Source organism: Strongylocentrotus purpuratus, unplaced genomic scaffold (genome assembly GCF_000002235.5).
Source record: "Strongylocentrotus purpuratus isolate Spur 01 unplaced genomic scaffold, Spur_5.0 spur5_scaffold_6, whole genome shotgun sequence".
Classification (NCBI taxonomy): domain Eukaryota; kingdom Metazoa; phylum Echinodermata; class Echinoidea; order Camarodonta; family Strongylocentrotidae; genus Strongylocentrotus; species Strongylocentrotus purpuratus.
In genome coordinates, this window is record NW_022145612.1 from 28,309,344 (window position 1) to 28,326,044 (window position 16,701).

The 16,701-nt window shown below is 36.1% G+C and overlaps 1 protein-coding gene and 1 long non-coding RNA gene across 2 annotated transcripts; both read left to right on the plus strand.

The window, feature by feature from the left end:
• LOC115919262 lies at nt 1–2,306 on the plus strand. The gene is made up of 3 exons (XR_004061771.1): nt 1–68; nt 1,484–1,516; nt 2,032–2,306. It is a non-coding gene; the product is annotated as an uncharacterized LOC115919262 (long non-coding RNA).
• A 3,689-nt stretch (nt 2,307–5,995) lies between these two features.
• Nucleotides 5,996–15,946, plus strand: LOC583668 (zinc finger protein 830). The gene is made up of 10 exons (XM_030973042.1): nt 5,996–6,128; nt 7,121–7,220; nt 8,329–8,497; nt 9,917–9,977; nt 10,860–10,987; nt 11,710–11,794; nt 12,816–12,876; nt 13,222–13,299; nt 13,946–14,022; nt 14,765–15,946. The coding sequence occupies exons 1-10, from the start codon at nt 6,022–6,024 to the stop codon at nt 14,928–14,930; spliced, it is 1,032 nt and encodes a 343-aa protein (XP_030828902.1). The 5' UTR covers nt 5,996–6,021; the 3' UTR covers nt 14,931–15,946.
• The last annotated feature ends 755 nt before the right edge of the window (nt 15,947–16,701 follow it).

Consider the following 16,701-nt stretch of genomic DNA (forward strand, 5'->3'; position numbering starts at 1 on the left):
AACCATGGTGGGCGTATTTCCTCATGAGCATATTGGGTGTGATATATGTTATATTTGTGGGATATTTGGTGAGTAAGAGTATGGAAGGATAATGTTTTTTTTCTTCTTTAATCTTCTTCATTTTCTTTGATCTTTCCAGGAAGCTGTAATGAATGGAGATACCGTCTCGAAAGAATTTCCCGAGGGAAAAATATTCAAGATTAACCTGGCTTAACAAAAAGAAATGTAACCCTCTCCAGCCATCATTACCATCAACAGCTGTCCATATCAATGCACAGTCCATCTCTGGCATTCCAAATAGTACGAAATGTTACGCAACGCCATCTGCTTCCCTAAGTTCTCTATTCACTCTTTTGCAAAAATATGCAAGCATCGAGCTTTGAAGCCATGCGTGGCACCGAAAACTTAAGTCATGTTCAGTGAAGATGGATTTAGCTATAACATATAAAATACAGAATTCACAACATATGACCAATGCAACTTTCTATTAGTCATCAAATGCTTTTTCCGTTCTCGGATAGTTCTACTGAAGACATGGCCATTTCAACCAGCGAAATCGACCAAGGAAATCATGAGTTAGAGCGAATGACAGGTCTTCATCATCATGATTTTCTCATCTAATTATTGACATTTTCCGAAAATTTCCGAAATTTGTACATAGCTAGGACGGTAATTCAAAGGTTTATCTTCCTAAAGAACTAAATGAAATTGTGTTATATGTTTGCGCATTTATTGATTTAGGGCTAGAAGTTGTCAAGTTATCACCACTATTCACCCCAAGTACGGGCCGGCAAAGCAAAAGCCGCCCTGCTCGCTGGGCTGGGCTGTGTGTGGAAAGGCAGGACTTAGTGCTACTAGGGAGCTGTACGGTTTCGGAGGGAGATTAAGGGGATTACGGTAGGGGAAACAAAAGACGCGCGGTGCCACGGATGACTTCAAAGGGGCCTCTTGGACGGGATCTCCATCAATTACAGCTTCCTGATCTTTCTTTTTTAGCTCTTGCAGCTTCCTTATTCTTGTTATTTACTTTTGTTTTAATGTTTTCTTTCTTTATGCATTTGTCATGTTTCCTATTCCCTTTATATACTTTCTCTTTTTTATTATAATCCTTATGATTACTAAAAAGGAAGGTTATGTATGGGAGGTTTGGCATAGATAGAGTTGGCTGATAGGCTCAATTTTCTTTTAGTAAATATTGAAGAGATCATGGATAGAATTGAGAAATATTTTGAGCATCAATTTTTTTTCATATACATATTTCAGTCACATTGATTTTTAAAAATATATTCTGTATTTTACAGAAAAAAAGTAATTAGTGTATCAGTAATTGAAGTATGTTATTGATTTAGGGTTTTAGAGTAGGAAAAAGGATAGAAACATGTGAAAACTTGATTTTTGTACACACAAGGCATATAGTATGTCCACAACTATGATCTAATTTGTACATTTGCATGCTTTTATCTTTTTTAATTTTTTTTTACAGGCATTTGGAATTGAGCTATCACACAAGATAAAGGTTTGTATTTTTATCATTACTTCCAACTCTTTGGCCGAATTTTCCACTTTTTAATATGTAATAGTATAGCTAGTCTTGACCTCACATCCTTTCAAAGGAGTAATCTCCGAAAAGAATTGGGAGCATGTATTTTGATTTCTAAAAGTCAGTTGATTTCTATGAAGTATGGCCTATCAGTTGGATGGATAGAGGTTACCGGTATGTTATTTGCGGACTACTATTACACAATTAATGAAAATGAAAGCACATCCTAAACTGAGAACTATAAGTATTGCTCAGCGTATGAAATAGAGGTGCAGTTTCTTATTATATCTCTTTTTAGAATGAACAGCAACAACATACCCATCCATGAGCTGAAAGAAAGAGATAAATACCTAACTATGATTATGTAATGTAAATCGCATAAAGAACTATCTACATTCTATAATCAAGATGTAAATTTAGGCTTTGAAGGTTATATATGATAATTTTGGATATACCAACATATTGTATGAGTGTGTTTGTTTTCCTTGTAGTGCTGGACACTAAAGAAGATGGGGAGGATAGAATATACCAGATTGGAAGAGGACTTTGCTACAATGAGACCACGCTATCCCCAGTCCCCACCATTACCACAGGAAAAGACAGAAGACGGGGAAGGGATCCAGTGATGTAGATCCAGTCACTGGCCACGGGAAGAGAATTAAAGATGGGGGACTATTAAGAATTCAGTGACAAACTCTCTCTCTCTCTCTCTCTCTTGCCAACATATTCTAATTTTCTACTGCTTTGTCACACAAAAAATATATTCTCATGGCGCTGTATGAACTGTGAGTTCAACATTGAGAGTAACTTACCATGCTAACTGATCCAGGAAACTAAAATGAATAAAATGTGTTAAGATTTGAATCATGATGATGTAATGTGAGTATCATCAGAGAGTGAAAGAATTGTCCACATGCTTTAGACTTATCTAACCAAAAATTCATGTTTGATTGTGATTGAGTGTTTGATGCAACGACCCAGGTTTCTGTCATATCTTTTGTAATTAGCTTAGAATGAATTCAAATTGTATTATGTATGTATACTGTACTTCAAAAACACTCCAATATTTACTTTACAATTACTCATCCCTCAATTTGTTTTGATGGTAATTTGATGGTAAAACTCTGGTAATCGAAAGATTTTTGTCAGGGTTATATCACCAAGTACGTTGTTCCATCCAATATTTATTGATGGTAAAACTAAATCAAATCAAACAATCAATATTTTCTGTTCTCATATTTATTTAAAACCATTGCATAGAGAATCTTGTTCAAAATACATTTCTGCAAAATCTAAACAATTTGAATGGCTCAAATTGACATCATCAGGGACTTTTAGATTTGCGTGGACTGATACGTGTGACGTCCATTCAAGGCAGTGCATTAAAAGGACGTCGATCGTAGCAATCCCCATTGTCTTTGTGTGAATCTAAAAGTCCCTACTATGACTGTAGAATGAATGGGTCTTTGGAGGCTGTGCCCAGCCTGTGAATGTGTTTTATAAATGCGATGACATGGAGATTCATAGAGTATTTCATTTATATGATGGTGAAACATGCAGGTAATGTTTTCTTTTAATTTAGGATACCTTACCAAGAAGTCACTTAAAAGTAAATACAATGATATATCCACTTAATTATTCAAGTTGTACTTGAAAGTAAATGTATGTTTGAATAAAGATCTGAACAGTAACATTGTACTTAAGATAAAACCAGTAATTGTGTTTTAGTTTGGATTAGATTTAGTCTTATTATTTGTACAACTTGACCTCTCAACTTTTTTTCCTAAAAGAATGCATGTATATGGTATTTATATTTTGTTCTGAAGTGTTAGCAATTGCACAGAATACCTTTTTTTACATGTCATAAACATACTTCCATCTTAATATAATAATAATAATTTGATTTATAAAGCGCCTTTTCCAGAGGATAAAAGGCACTGTCCTTTCGTCAATCAACAAAGAGTTTTAGAGCTGGGCAAATCGCAGAAGTATATAAAGTGTACAATATTGATTTTTATTTGTTATAGGTCTATCCAGTTAGAGGTTGTGATGACAAGTTTAAAGGTGAAAACTATACTTGTGGTACCTGTTTTTACTTGTTATATTATGTACTATGCTATGCAATTGTCAGACCAAGGTTTACAATTTGTGCAATATTTTAAGGGTGCAGTTCAGACTGTACTCTGTCCAAAACCTAGCTTGTAGAGGAATTTCTTGACTGCACAAAAATATATGACACTTTGATACTTGAAAGTCTTCCATGTTACATTTATTCATCTAAATTTGAATGTTCTAAATCTCGTAAATGAGTATTATTGCTTATCTCATACTGTTGTTTAATTGATATTGCTGTAGAAGTATGAAATTGTTTGTTCTCTGTCTTTATACCTGTGTTATTAATTTATATGTGATATTATAACACTGTTAGTTACATTTCAGCATCAAATTGATCGTGTTTAATCCAGAATTTAAACCGGAAATGGTCGGAGGGAAGAATAAAAGAGGAAAAATGAAAGTCAAATTCAATACATGTATTTGATCAATATGGAAAATATATGTTCTTTTTATTGTAATGCACATTTAGTAGACCATATGTATTCTCAAAGTTTAGCACAAAACGCTGTAGGAGTTTCGCACAGAGATACTTGTAGAGTACCAGCTGATGTAGTGAGCAATAATTTTTTTTTTTTTTTTTTAACATGGATTATTTTTTTTTACTATACACCCCCCCCCCCCCCCTTGAGCAAAAAACAAAAAGTTAATTTCTGTTCACAATTTTTTTTTTTTTTTTTTTTTTTGGGGGGGGGGGGGGGGGGGGCAAGGCCCGCTCGCCCCCCCCCCCCCCCCCCCCCCTGGATCCGCGCCCGCGCTATGCATTCGGTGTCAGTTCGCTTCCTTCTCCCAAATGACCAGGCCTACATTGAAGTATAAACTTTGATCAATTTGATTGGAAACAAAATGCCTGTAGATTTGTTGATGTCAAAGCATATGTAGAAGATGTTTACAGGAAGTTCAAGAGTCTTAACTAAGCCATCCCCAATTTTATCTTGCAATATTATGTTGATATACTGATTAATCTAAATGATCTGCTTTTGGGGCGTAAGGCTTCTTTTTTTTCCTTCATTTATGATGCTAATTTTCTTATATAGTATTAGACCAATGATAGTGCCAAACCATTACATTATGCATCAATTTAAGATGTTGACATTAATAAAACCAATTTCTTCAAATCAGCTACTTTCATGTGTTATATAATCTGTTTGTTTTATAGTGTAGTTTATTACTTGTGAGATCGTCAAGTTAAAAAGTACGACCCCTGCCCCGGGGAGTTCCACAGACCTATTGATCAAGTCACATCTCCCTGGTCTGATATTCCAAAAAATGCACCGTTGTTTATAAGACGGGTCGGCAATACAGTCTTACAATATAGTCTATGTCTAGATAGCAGGGGGCGGCGATCCCGGGGGGACGGGGGGGGGGGGGGGGGGGGGATCGTCCCCCCCCTCAAAATTTGAAAAAGTGCAAAAAAAAATGTGTAGCAAATACTGACTAAAGACTGCAACACACTTATAGGCTCTGGAGGGCCCAAGAGTGCAGCGTTTAGACAAATAAAAACGCCCCTTGACCCCCGCTGGGGCTTTGCCCCTGGACCCCACGCCAATTTACGCTCCACCTGCTTCGCTCACTTTGCTCTACCTGATCGTAAATACTTTAGCCCCCCCCCCCCTCCCCACTTTGAAAAACGTTGCCAGGGCCTCACATGTAAGTGTGGTGGTGATGCGGATTTTTTCTGCTCCCCCCCCCCCCCAAAAAAAGTTTTTGCTTGTTATTACGCCACTGCTCCCTCGTCCCTCGCATTTCGTCTCCCCCCCCCCCCCCCCGGTCATGAAAAGAAATCGCCGCCCCTGCTTATTATAGATCTAGATCTAAGTTAATTAGCCAGGGCTGTCAACCCTCACGTATTTGAGGGGGTCTCATGCCACCACGCTGATTCTCCCGCCGTCCCACCAGCTCGTAGCGGGAGACTCCCGCTAATGCTCCTCCCGCTCTCCCGCAATCTCCCGGTTTATGAAAAAACCTCCCGCCAAACATGTAAAATGAACCAGCCTACTAGCTCGTATATCATATGGATTTTTTTTTGCTCAACGTGGGGGGGGGGGGGGTAATGAGCACTTCGATTTTGTTTTCTTTCTTACTCAACACCCCCCAGACACGTACGCGGGGGAGGGGGGTTACCCCCCCCCCCCTTCAATTTTTGTTTAAGTGTGTGTTTTGGAGGGGGACAAAAAGGGACCCCCCCCCCCTACTGAACGAAGTATCGGGTGGCATAATTTTCCAATTTCTGGGACACACACAAAAAAATGTGCTTTTACCCCCATCCCCATTGAATCTCACCCCCACCCCCCCCCCCCCCCTTCCAAAATACATATACACTTCCGCGCATGCGCTCATAAGACCATTGGCAGAAAATATACATCAAAATGGCAGCTCCCAGTGGAAGGAAGAAGGTCGATCTTCGGGAATTAATGAGGCAGAAAAAAGCTGCGAAGCAAACCAGTGTCAAGAGGATCGAATCACCATTAGCCAAATATCCTTTACAGACAGTAGTAAAGACAGAACATCATGAAATTTTGCCGTTATTCTATCTTATTGGAAATAATGTAGTCCCATATTATTAAAATTACGTTAGCACTTGACTTGTCTTTAAAGTCAGTGGAATTTATTGCTATTCCAGCTCCAGCAGTGGTTTTGTAACAGCCATTATGAGCCATAACATGAGCACAATATAATCCATTAAATCTCGGTAGCCCTGAAATGTTGCCACGATTCTGTGTTTAGTTTTTGTCAGAAATGTTAATTCTCATCGACGTGTTGCACTAGAGTAGATTTAGATCTACTGCCACTAGATTCCACACATAGCTGCATTACTATCCTGGCTATGTATTAAAGCTTTATATCTGCCGTAGTTTACAGGAGGGTTTACACTGCCCTGCAAGGTCACTGGACAGGTGGTTATCTCATCAACTCAGCTCTCAGTTAACATGAGAAAAAGAGGATTATGGGGGACCAATGGTCACCGATTAGGCATTGTTTGTTATATAGAGGGCGCAAGTAGCTACAAGTAGTGCAGTGGGCCTTTAAAAGCTGTGTTATTGATTCTCAACATTTTAAACACTGCTGTACAAAACTCAACTGATTTCACTCAAAATCAGTACTTTAGTGACAATTTATGACACCTAAATAGCAGTAAAATTTTAAAAAACTCAACTTACCGATGTAAGAAAGAATAATTTGAAAATTCAAATCTTGAGTTTACTGTCAAACTTGCCGATCAGCCACATCGTATTTATTGTGTGCATTTGTGTGTAATGTGTGTAACTGTGTATTGACTATTCATGTGTGCAATTGCTGCCCCATAGCAGGTAGTGCAGCACTAGAGGTCAATACACATTAGCATTGACTCTATGCTTTGCTGGAGTGCACTTGCACTAGTTGCAGAGTCGCATAAGGTCAAACATGAAGTTTTGTTGATTTTTAAATTAAAGTGTAAGAATTAATTATTCCTTAACTCTGTCACACATACAACAACCTAGGACAGTTGATCTGTGTGGTTTGTAACCAGCAGGTTAAGAATGAAATACTGTGGACAGCTCATCTTCAAGGAAAAAAACATAAAGATGTAAGATATATTTTTGTCACTTCTTCATTGCCTCATCCTACTCCTTCATCTTCCTCATTTGTATCTCTTGTTGTTGTTGTTGTTCTTGTTCTTCTTATTCTTCTTCTCTTCTTCTTCTTCTGCTTCTTCTGCTTCTTCTTCTTCTTCTTCTTCTTCTCCTTCTTCTTCTTGTTCTTGTTCTTCTTCTCCTCCTTCTCCTTCTCCTTCTCCTCTTTTTTCTTCCCCTTCTCCTCTTTTTTCTTCCGCTTCTCCTCTTTTTTCTTCCGCTTTTTTCTTTCATGATATTTTCTCTCCAATTAACCTGCTGATTATTATTTCTCATGATTTTTTGAAAGGTTTGAAATGAACCGAAATCATGACAGAATGATTTAACAGACAATATGACACACATAATTGCATTTATGAATGTCATTTAATGTCAGGAAGTAATATCTTTATGACTGATAATGATATAGAATTTCTGTATTCAAGTGCGATAGAGAAATAAAAAGATTCATTTTGTATTCATTGATCACTGATCAGAGTTTTGGTAAATTCGCTCTTTGGAATACGAATAATGATATTACAATATTATTTCAGGAAAAAAAAGCTTTTCAAATGTGGGTTAAGTAGTTGATGCATTAAGTTATATCCCAATTCCTTTTTCCGGCCCCTTCTCCCTGGAGAATATGAAATCACTCAATTAACATATGACGGTGTGAAATGGACAGCTCTTAAAACAAAGTGCATTTTACAAATCCTCAATTCTTTATCAAAACCACAAAAATTTGAAATTCTGAATTACATGTACAGTGAAACTTGTCTACAAAGACCACCAAAGGGAGGCAAGAAAAGTGGTCTCCATAGGCAGGTGGTCTTTATAGGCAGGTTCCTTTAGTACATGTTTCAATGAAAAACCATTTTCAAGGGAAACAAACAAATTGTGGGCTTTGTAGACAGGTGGTCACTAAAGCAGGTTTGACTGTACTTGTATCTTCCTTGAAATTGTATTCAACAATGAGTGCCTGTAAATTTCATGAATAAATAGATTCATAAGTAATTAACAAGTGTACTAAATCTGAATCTGTACAAATCCATGAACCTTCAATCCATTGTGTGTCTCTCACAGAATGTAGTACTACTGAAGACTGGAAAGCAAGCTGGTAATAAGGTAGTAAGTACGCACCCTGTGAGAAGCAACCCTCTACCACTATCACAGTCTACTACTTCTGCCAAGAGGAAAGCAGAACCAGCCGCTACAGCACAACCTGTTAAGGGCATACTGAAGAAACCAAGAAGTAAGAACAGTTTGCATTTAGCTCAGGCCTGATAAAAACCCGATTTAAATCGGTTTCCTGATTTTTGATTTATTTTTTTATTTTTGTCCAGATCTTTTCCAGATTTTTTTTCTTCCTGATTTTTTTTTTTTTTTTTTTACCCACTTTTTTTCTTCTTTTTTTTCCCGATTTTGTCCTGATTTCCTGATTTTTACCCTCATTTTCTCTATTCTTCCCTATTTTTTCCCAATTTTTTTACTCAAAAGGGGGGAATGTTGTTAGATGCCATTTTTTTCCCCGAATCCTCTTCTTTTCTTTTTTTACTCAAGGGGGGCATGGTTGAGCGGGAAAAAAACACCTTCTCTTTTGTTAGTGCTCACTATCACCCCTGATTTAGCTACAAGATATGTTATTTAGCCATACTGGCTTCTTTGTACTACTGAACTAACCATAAAGTTTTGGTAGGTTGAAGTAGAACTCTATCCTTCAGCACAATGTTTCAGAGAAACGGATAAGTAAGAATTTAATTAGCTACATGTTAATGTCATATCAGTTTCTAGTAGACAAATGATCATAAAAATAATAATGATAATAGTGGGTTCTTGTATAGCGCTAATAGGGACTTTTAGATTTGCGTGGACTGATATGTGTGACGTCCATTCAAGGCAGTGCATTAAAAGGACGTCGATCGTAGCAATCCCCATTGTCTTCGTGCGAATCTAAAAGTCCCTAATGTCTGTCAGACTTGACACTCCTGGTGCTCCACAATCAATAACCCAGCTTTACATTATGGCACTCTAGCATTCCAAGGAATTAATTTCTGCCAGGTACCCATTTACCTCACCTGGGTCGAGTGTGGCAAACGTAAATCATTAATGTCTTTCCAAAGGATATTAGTGTCGCGGCTGGACTCGAACCGCAAACCATGTGATCCACAGTTCGTTGACCTAGCTACTAGATCATGACACCTTCATAGAAATGCTTGCTTAGGTTTACCACCATCTAAAGAGATTGATGTAACCATGCAACCTTTCCATCATTCAGGCCTGATAAAAACATGATTTAAATCGGTTTTTCCGATTATTATTATTTTTATTGTTTTTCCCTGATTTTTTCCTGTTTTTTTCCCCTATTTTATCCTGATTTTCCCGATCCCCCCTTATTTTCTCTATTCTTCCCTATTTTGCCCTATTTTTTTCCCAATTTTCTTACTCGAAAGGGGGGAATGTTGTTAGATGCCGTTTTTCCCCCGCGAATCCTCTTACTCTTACTCAAGGGGGGCGTGGTTGAGGGGAAAACAAAAAACATGTATTTTTTTTAGCGCTCACTCTCACCCCTGCATCATTGCAGTTTCTGTTTTCTTGAATTCCACATATATGCATCTGTAGTGCTGCACTAACATCATATTATTTGATTACTTTTTCATATTTTCATTTTTAGTTGGTCTACCCTATGATGACTCCTCATCTGATGAATCAGACAATGAAACAACACAAGACAAGTAAGTTTCATTGTCCATCCTGCTATCTTGAAGATTTTTTTTACCTCTTTCCTTCCAAGCTGGTTGCAGAAAACCAACGGTAAATGTATGACATCTCAAATACACGTATCTATGTATTTAACTTGGTGGAGTATGGCATGGCCTAGATAGATATAGACTCGATTTGTGTGATATGTCACTAACGGGGCAAGGATCCCAGCCATAAATAGTAAAGACAATATACAAATCATTGAACATGTTGCCTATTTTAAGCTGACCTTTTCTAGATTAATATTTACCCCTTTTTTCTGTTTTATTAATTTTTTGTGTGTGTGTTTCTTGAAAACATGAATTTCTAATAAACGACTTGTATTACCCCTTTTAATCAATGTCTTTTTACCATGCTCTTACGTGTTTGTCAAGAGAAATGTAAGTTAATTAATATTTCCCACTTCATGACCTCACTAACACTTGATTACATGTGAATGGATTTTAAATATAGGTTAATGCAATGTGATTTATTTGCCTATGAAAGCTGAACCTCTTGTATTGTCCCTGTGTGTTTTTAATTCTGTAACTTTCTTTAAATCTCAACTGAAAACCTACTTGTTTAAAAACGCTTTCTAATGTCATTTAAACTGCAATATTGTATTCATCAAAATTTAATTAGATTACTTTTAGTTTTACATAATTTGCTTTCATTTCTCTGTAATTGATGTTTATAATGATTGATTATTGTCTTGTCCTTATTTCGATATTTCTTTAGTTCACGAATTAGTAGTTATGTATAATTTTGTTGTTTTAATATTGTAAAGCGCATTGTTATTTTCTCCGAAGATGAAATGCGCTATAGAAGCCTAGGTTATTATTATTATTATTATTATTATACATCCAACTTTACAGACTTCCAGCAGATTTCTTTGACAATGGTAAAGGCACATCATCCACACCAAGGACAGCAACATCTAGTACTTCATCATCACAGGTCAAGAGCAGGTCAAATGATGCCATCGCATCAGGGCTTCCAGCAGGTAGAAAGTGCTACTTAAAAATATAGACGGGTAGTGGTAAAATTGCGGTTCAAGGGTTTTGGGTGCAAAATATCCATTCAATATTGTTTAAGTATTGCCTTCAGAAGTTCAATAATTCAACCTAAATTTGCAAAAAAGCAGAAATATCTGCCTAATTGTTTAATGTTGAAGCGCGTTCGCAATATCTATCCAGGCCGGATCGATATGAGGACTTACCAAATCAATTAGTAGGCGGTTTCCCGGCAAAATTTGTATCATCACGTATTAGTAAAAACATATTCTTTCACATGATTGGTTATAAGAGCTTCCATTTCATTTTTTGAGAGGGGGCGTTTCCAAAACTGGTCTATACCTTTAAGTCTAGTCTCAAAACATTAAATGATATTTCATATTGTTTTCAATTATCATACTTCAATGAGACTAAAGCATGGTACATTTGCACTCAAAATAAATGATATCAGACACTGAATCTATCAAGAGATGATGTTAAATATAGTTTATTGTCATGATGTGCTACGATATTACTCTCGTGTTGAGTTCAGATATGGGCTTTATCGTTATAATTGTTTTTATTGCTTTGTAGCGAGTTTATCAAGTGAAAATGCAAAAAATAATAACAGTATATCACATTCTGATTATAGAAATTGTTGTGTGCTGTCTTGTATTGTATCAGAAAAGTCTTACATCATTAACATTGAGTTTCAAAAAAAAATTATTTGCAGACTTTTTTGACAGCGGTGCTTCATCAAATAATGTTGCAGGGGAACCTTCAGGTACAGATGGTAAAGAAGACCAAGATCAGGCCAAGTGAGTAAAATCCTACCTTATAAAAGGCAGTCCTCTAATGCATAGTGTGATTCCAACCTGCCAATCAATACAATGAAACTGTAGTACAGTGGAAACTCGTTATTATAATAATAATAATAGTTCAGTTCTTGTATAGCGCTTAATACGTTATGAAATAACATCTCTATGCGCTTCCAAAGAGCTTTAAAATTTATTACCCTAGCTTTAGCTCCGGCAGCCTTATCAGCCCACAGTGCATTTCCCTCATTTACCTCACCTGGGTTGAGTGTGGCAATTGTAGATCAATGTCTTACCAAAGGACATAATCCACTCGACCACAACACCTCTACTATGTAATAAATGATTACGTTTGGACCAAGGAAATTACCTGTTATATCAGGAATCTTTTTATATCGGGGTAAAAAAAAACATAAGAATATAAAGAGCTGGGACCAGCAAAATCACCTTGTTATAACAGATACCTCATTATATCAGAGCTCATTGTACTGTGGTTCCACTGAGGTTATGCATATTTTAAACTTTAAAAACTATTTTATCCCTTCCTCAGAAGACATTATGCTTTTCATGCGTGTATTTCACCTAATTCTGTATCTTAAGGGTAAAGGAGTAGATTGTACTTTTGTTATTGTACCTTTTTATGTTGGATTGAAATATTCTTCAATGTAATATTGATCAAGGTTAAAAGAATAAATGAGGTTTTATTTTTATTTCAAAAGACGTTATGCTTTCCATTCATGTATTTTTATATAATTCTGTACCTAAAGCTACGGTCACAAAGGTTCGTACGAACAATGTGTTCGTACAAATCTCCGTTTTTCCATTGTCTGAAAATTGTTTTGTACGGCGTTCGTAGCAGTTTGTAATGGCATTTGTGACCGAGGCTTTAGGGGTAAATGAGTAGATTGTTTTTTGTTATTTTACCATTTACTAATGGATTGTAATATTCTTTAATGTAATATTGATCCAGGTTAAAGTATTAATCAGGTTTTATTCTTTGCTCTCTCGTTTTGTCCGTCTCCAGTAAGCCGATGGCAGAGGTTCTTCCAGAAGGCTTCTTTGATGATCCTGTTAAGGATGCGAAGGTAAAGAATTTCAGTCATTCTTCCTGAGTAGAGATTATGAAATTTATTGTATTTCAAATACTTTCTCTCAAAGCATGTCATGAAAAATTAAAAGACTAGATATGAGGTGGGAGTTTCCAGGGACATTAATAAATCTTGGTGGGCAGATAATATACTACATGAACTCATCATTTGAATTCAGTTTCAAAAGATTCTAATTTGTCAAACTTTATTAGTAAATTACATCAAGCTAATGAAACTTCTACTTTCTTTTCTCTTTCCAAATTAAAGAAAGTCTTTGTCATCATCTTGATCTTATCATAATGTGTAATGGTGTGATAAGCTACTTTGCTTTGTAATTCCTAGGTACGGAAAGTAGAAGTGAGGAACACAATGGAGGAAGAATGGGAGAAATTCCAGAAAGAGATGCAAACACAGCAGCAGGTCAGTTTACTTATGTTGTCTGAAGAACATCATCATCATCACCATCATCACCATCATCATCATCATCCTCACCATCATCATCATCATCATCATCATCACCATCATCGCAACAATTGTCATGATCATCCCTGTCATTACGTTAAAGGCATTGTTTAACAATGTTAAATCTGAGATACATGGCCCTACGTGTTATCAGTGTCTGTAATATGGTGTAATATTGAAGCCCTAAAAAAATTGCGCTTTAAAATAATCATGAAGTGCCTCAATAATGTGAAAATCTTTGAGTGACTGAATTTATCATACTTATTTCCCCCAAAAGACTGTAGTGTTATAAAATTGGCATCATCAGTTTAAGGTCCGCGGTTCGAGACCTGCCGCGGCACTAATGTCCTTTGGCAAGACATTGATCTACATTTGCCACACTCAACCCAGGTGATGTAAATGGGCACCTGGCAGGAATTAGTTATTTGAAATGCTCGAGCGCCACAATGGCAGCACAGCTAAAGCCGGGGTAATAATCTCCAAGTTTGGAAGTGCTTAGTGATTCTAATAAGCACTATATAAAAACTGAGTATTATTATTATTATTATTATTGTTATTATTATTTAAAATCATTTTGAAACTATTTGTTCTCCTTTTTTTAAAGGTGTCAGAAAATCTAGCAGAGGAAGACGATGAGGCAGCACAGACAGAAAGAAACATTGATGAGATAGATGAACAAATGTAAGTCTTATCATACTAAGGAACATGTGCCATAACACATTTTTGATTGATGATATATTCTCATTCAGGTTGTGTTTCCCTCCATCTCTGTCTGTCTGTCTCTCTGTCTGTCTCTCTGTGTCTGTCTCTCTCTCTTTTCTCTCTGTCTCTCTCTGTGTCTCTCTCTCTCTCTCTGTCTCTCTCTGTCTCTCTCTCTCTGTCTGTCCTTCTGTCTCTCTCTCTCTGTCTGTCCTTCTGTCTCTCTTTGTCTGTACGTCTCCTCTCTCTCTCTCTCTCTCTCTCTTTGTCTGTTTCTCTCTCTCTCTCTCTCTTCTCTCTTGCACTCGTCTCCAGGACCTCCTCTCTCGTTACTACAATACCTAATGCACACTCAGGTTCTTCCTTTACAAAATTGAAACTCATACTACATTCACTTTTTTCACTTTTTTTTACAACAAAGCCACAAATATATAATTTTGGAATCTGACGTGGATGGCATAGCCATTTTACTTGTCACAAAATGTCAAACTAAGGAATGATACAAAAGTTACTTGTATACTAAAAATTTAGCTACATGGCAGTTATTCTTACTATGATATTTTAGTGCTGTAAAAATAAAATTTAAAAAAAAACGTCAAAATAAAAATACAAGGGATTTTTTCTTATTCTATTACTGTCCATCTATTTTCCGATGTTGTATACACGATAGAATGATAGACAAGTGACGACTGATTTATGCCTTCTACATTCTATTCTTTTGCAGTCAATGTTTCGCCAAAGTGGAGACACTATGGGACAAGAAGGACGAGCTGAAATCAAAGGCTGAAGACAGAGAGAAAAAACAGGATGAGAACGAACTTGACGAGAGTGGAGATGAGGCAGATTTTGATGAATTCTTAAACTGGAGATCGAAAGGAGCGTATAAATGAGACTCTGTGCCCATCTCTTATGATTATTCAAAGGAACAATGTTGTGTGCATTGAAATGTCTTACTTTGCAGTCTGAAAGACAATAAAAACTGGCTACCATGTTATGAACACTCACTGCATTGATGATCAAGCAGAGGTCTTATCAACACTCTTACTAGCGCGTGTGAAACATCTACACCAAGGAATCATGACCAAGGCAACACTCTTACTTTGTATAAGTTTATGTTATCTTTTGGTGAACATGTTATGTAACATGTCTTCATATTGTTGAGGAATACTGGTACGTCTAACAAAGTTCATGTCATTTTCATGTAAGAAGTGTGCTCCACATGAAAATCTGACTGACAGTTAGGCAAAGATCTCAACCCCAGAGCTCGACAGATACATCAATATATGAGCAAACAACCTAATATTTGCCCTCTTTAACTGTGACAGTCATCTTTAGAACAAATTTATTTTTATAAGTGATGGTAGATGAACTTTTTCAGGCTTGAAAATTGAAATGAAACACAAATGCATTCAAAAGTGATATAACAACAAAAAGAGTGAGTTAATTCTTTCGCAAAATGATTTATTATATGTAATAGGTTATTTTGGCAAGCTTTGTGCCATGTTTTGTCTATCTGACAAAGACATGAAATTTCTAAAGTAAAAAGTTAGTAAAATTTTGAACTATCCATTCAAAGGTCTGATATTCTCTTCTTACACTCATCACCTGGGTAATAATACTTCTCAATGGTAATACATTAAACTCAGACTATTGGCAAGAGTTAAGTGGACAGTAAAATGACCTACCGGTACTCTAACGCAAACCTCCCTTGTCTATAAGTCCCTAATAAAAAACACCCATCAAATCGTTGTTCTGATGCACAGGCAATTACACAAAACTTTCACTAGCTCACCTGATACTTTTGTCATTTAGATTCTTTTTGATATACGCTGTAGATTTGAGCAGTGTCATGTCAACATCTCTGTATAAAATACATTGAAGTCATGATTAAATATTTTGTATCAAAATAAACCATAAAAATGTGTGTTCTGTTCCTTCTTGAAGAGTTTGATCAATGCAAACAATATGAAACAAGTTTAATACACAATTTGTCTAACATTAAATATTTCAAATATATAATAGCATCTTTTCCTGAATTATACATTAAATGTATCTTGCAATGTGACATAACATCAATGATAAATCTCAAAACAAAGTTAAAGTTATATATATATACAGAGTACTGGCTGAATAATATATTGCACAATCAAATACATCTTACATCATTTTTAACAGGCACCATATTTTTACTTGGCTATTAAGTTTGCTGATTAAAGGTGAAGGTTTACTCTAATAATGGATGTCCAGATTTAATTGTGCCTAAGTCATAAAATAATGCCTTTGCAATAAAAAATATGGTACACAAAAAAAGTAATATGGGCCATTTTTTCCTTTTCACAATGCTGTACATTGTATAGATTTTGTGAGTTATAAAGAGGTCCTGTGTGTTCACCTCTCGTGAGTGATACTAGTCACGTATTACACCAAAACATAAGCCTCTAAAAACATAATTGATCTAGTCTCTTTGAAATGTAGTAAAATAGAATAAAGCCTTTTAATTCCTTCCGATACCTTCTAATGTACATACTAGTGAGACATATATATACACACAGTTTATCTTGTTTAAGTAGCATTATATTCCACATACTAAGAATCTTGCTCTACGATTGGTCAAAAGTAAATCACGTGATGAAAGATAGTTCGCCCATCATTGCTGGTAGA

What these genes read in the sequence shown, in the direction of transcription:
- LOC583668 (XM_030973042.1), top strand. Translation starts at nt 6,022, where the DNA reads ATGGCAGCTCCCAGTGGAAGGAAGAAGGTCGATCTTCGGGAATTAATG. An exon ending in CATACTGAAGAAACCAAGAA is followed by an intron (nt 8,498 to 9,916) that starts GTAAGAACAGTT and finishes TTTCATTTTTAG; the next exon opens with TTGGTCTACCCTATGATGAC. An exon ending in GAAGACCAAGATCAGGCCAA is followed by an intron (nt 11,795 to 12,815) that starts GTGAGTAAAATC and finishes GTCCGTCTCCAG; the next exon opens with TAAGCCGATGGCAGAGGTTC.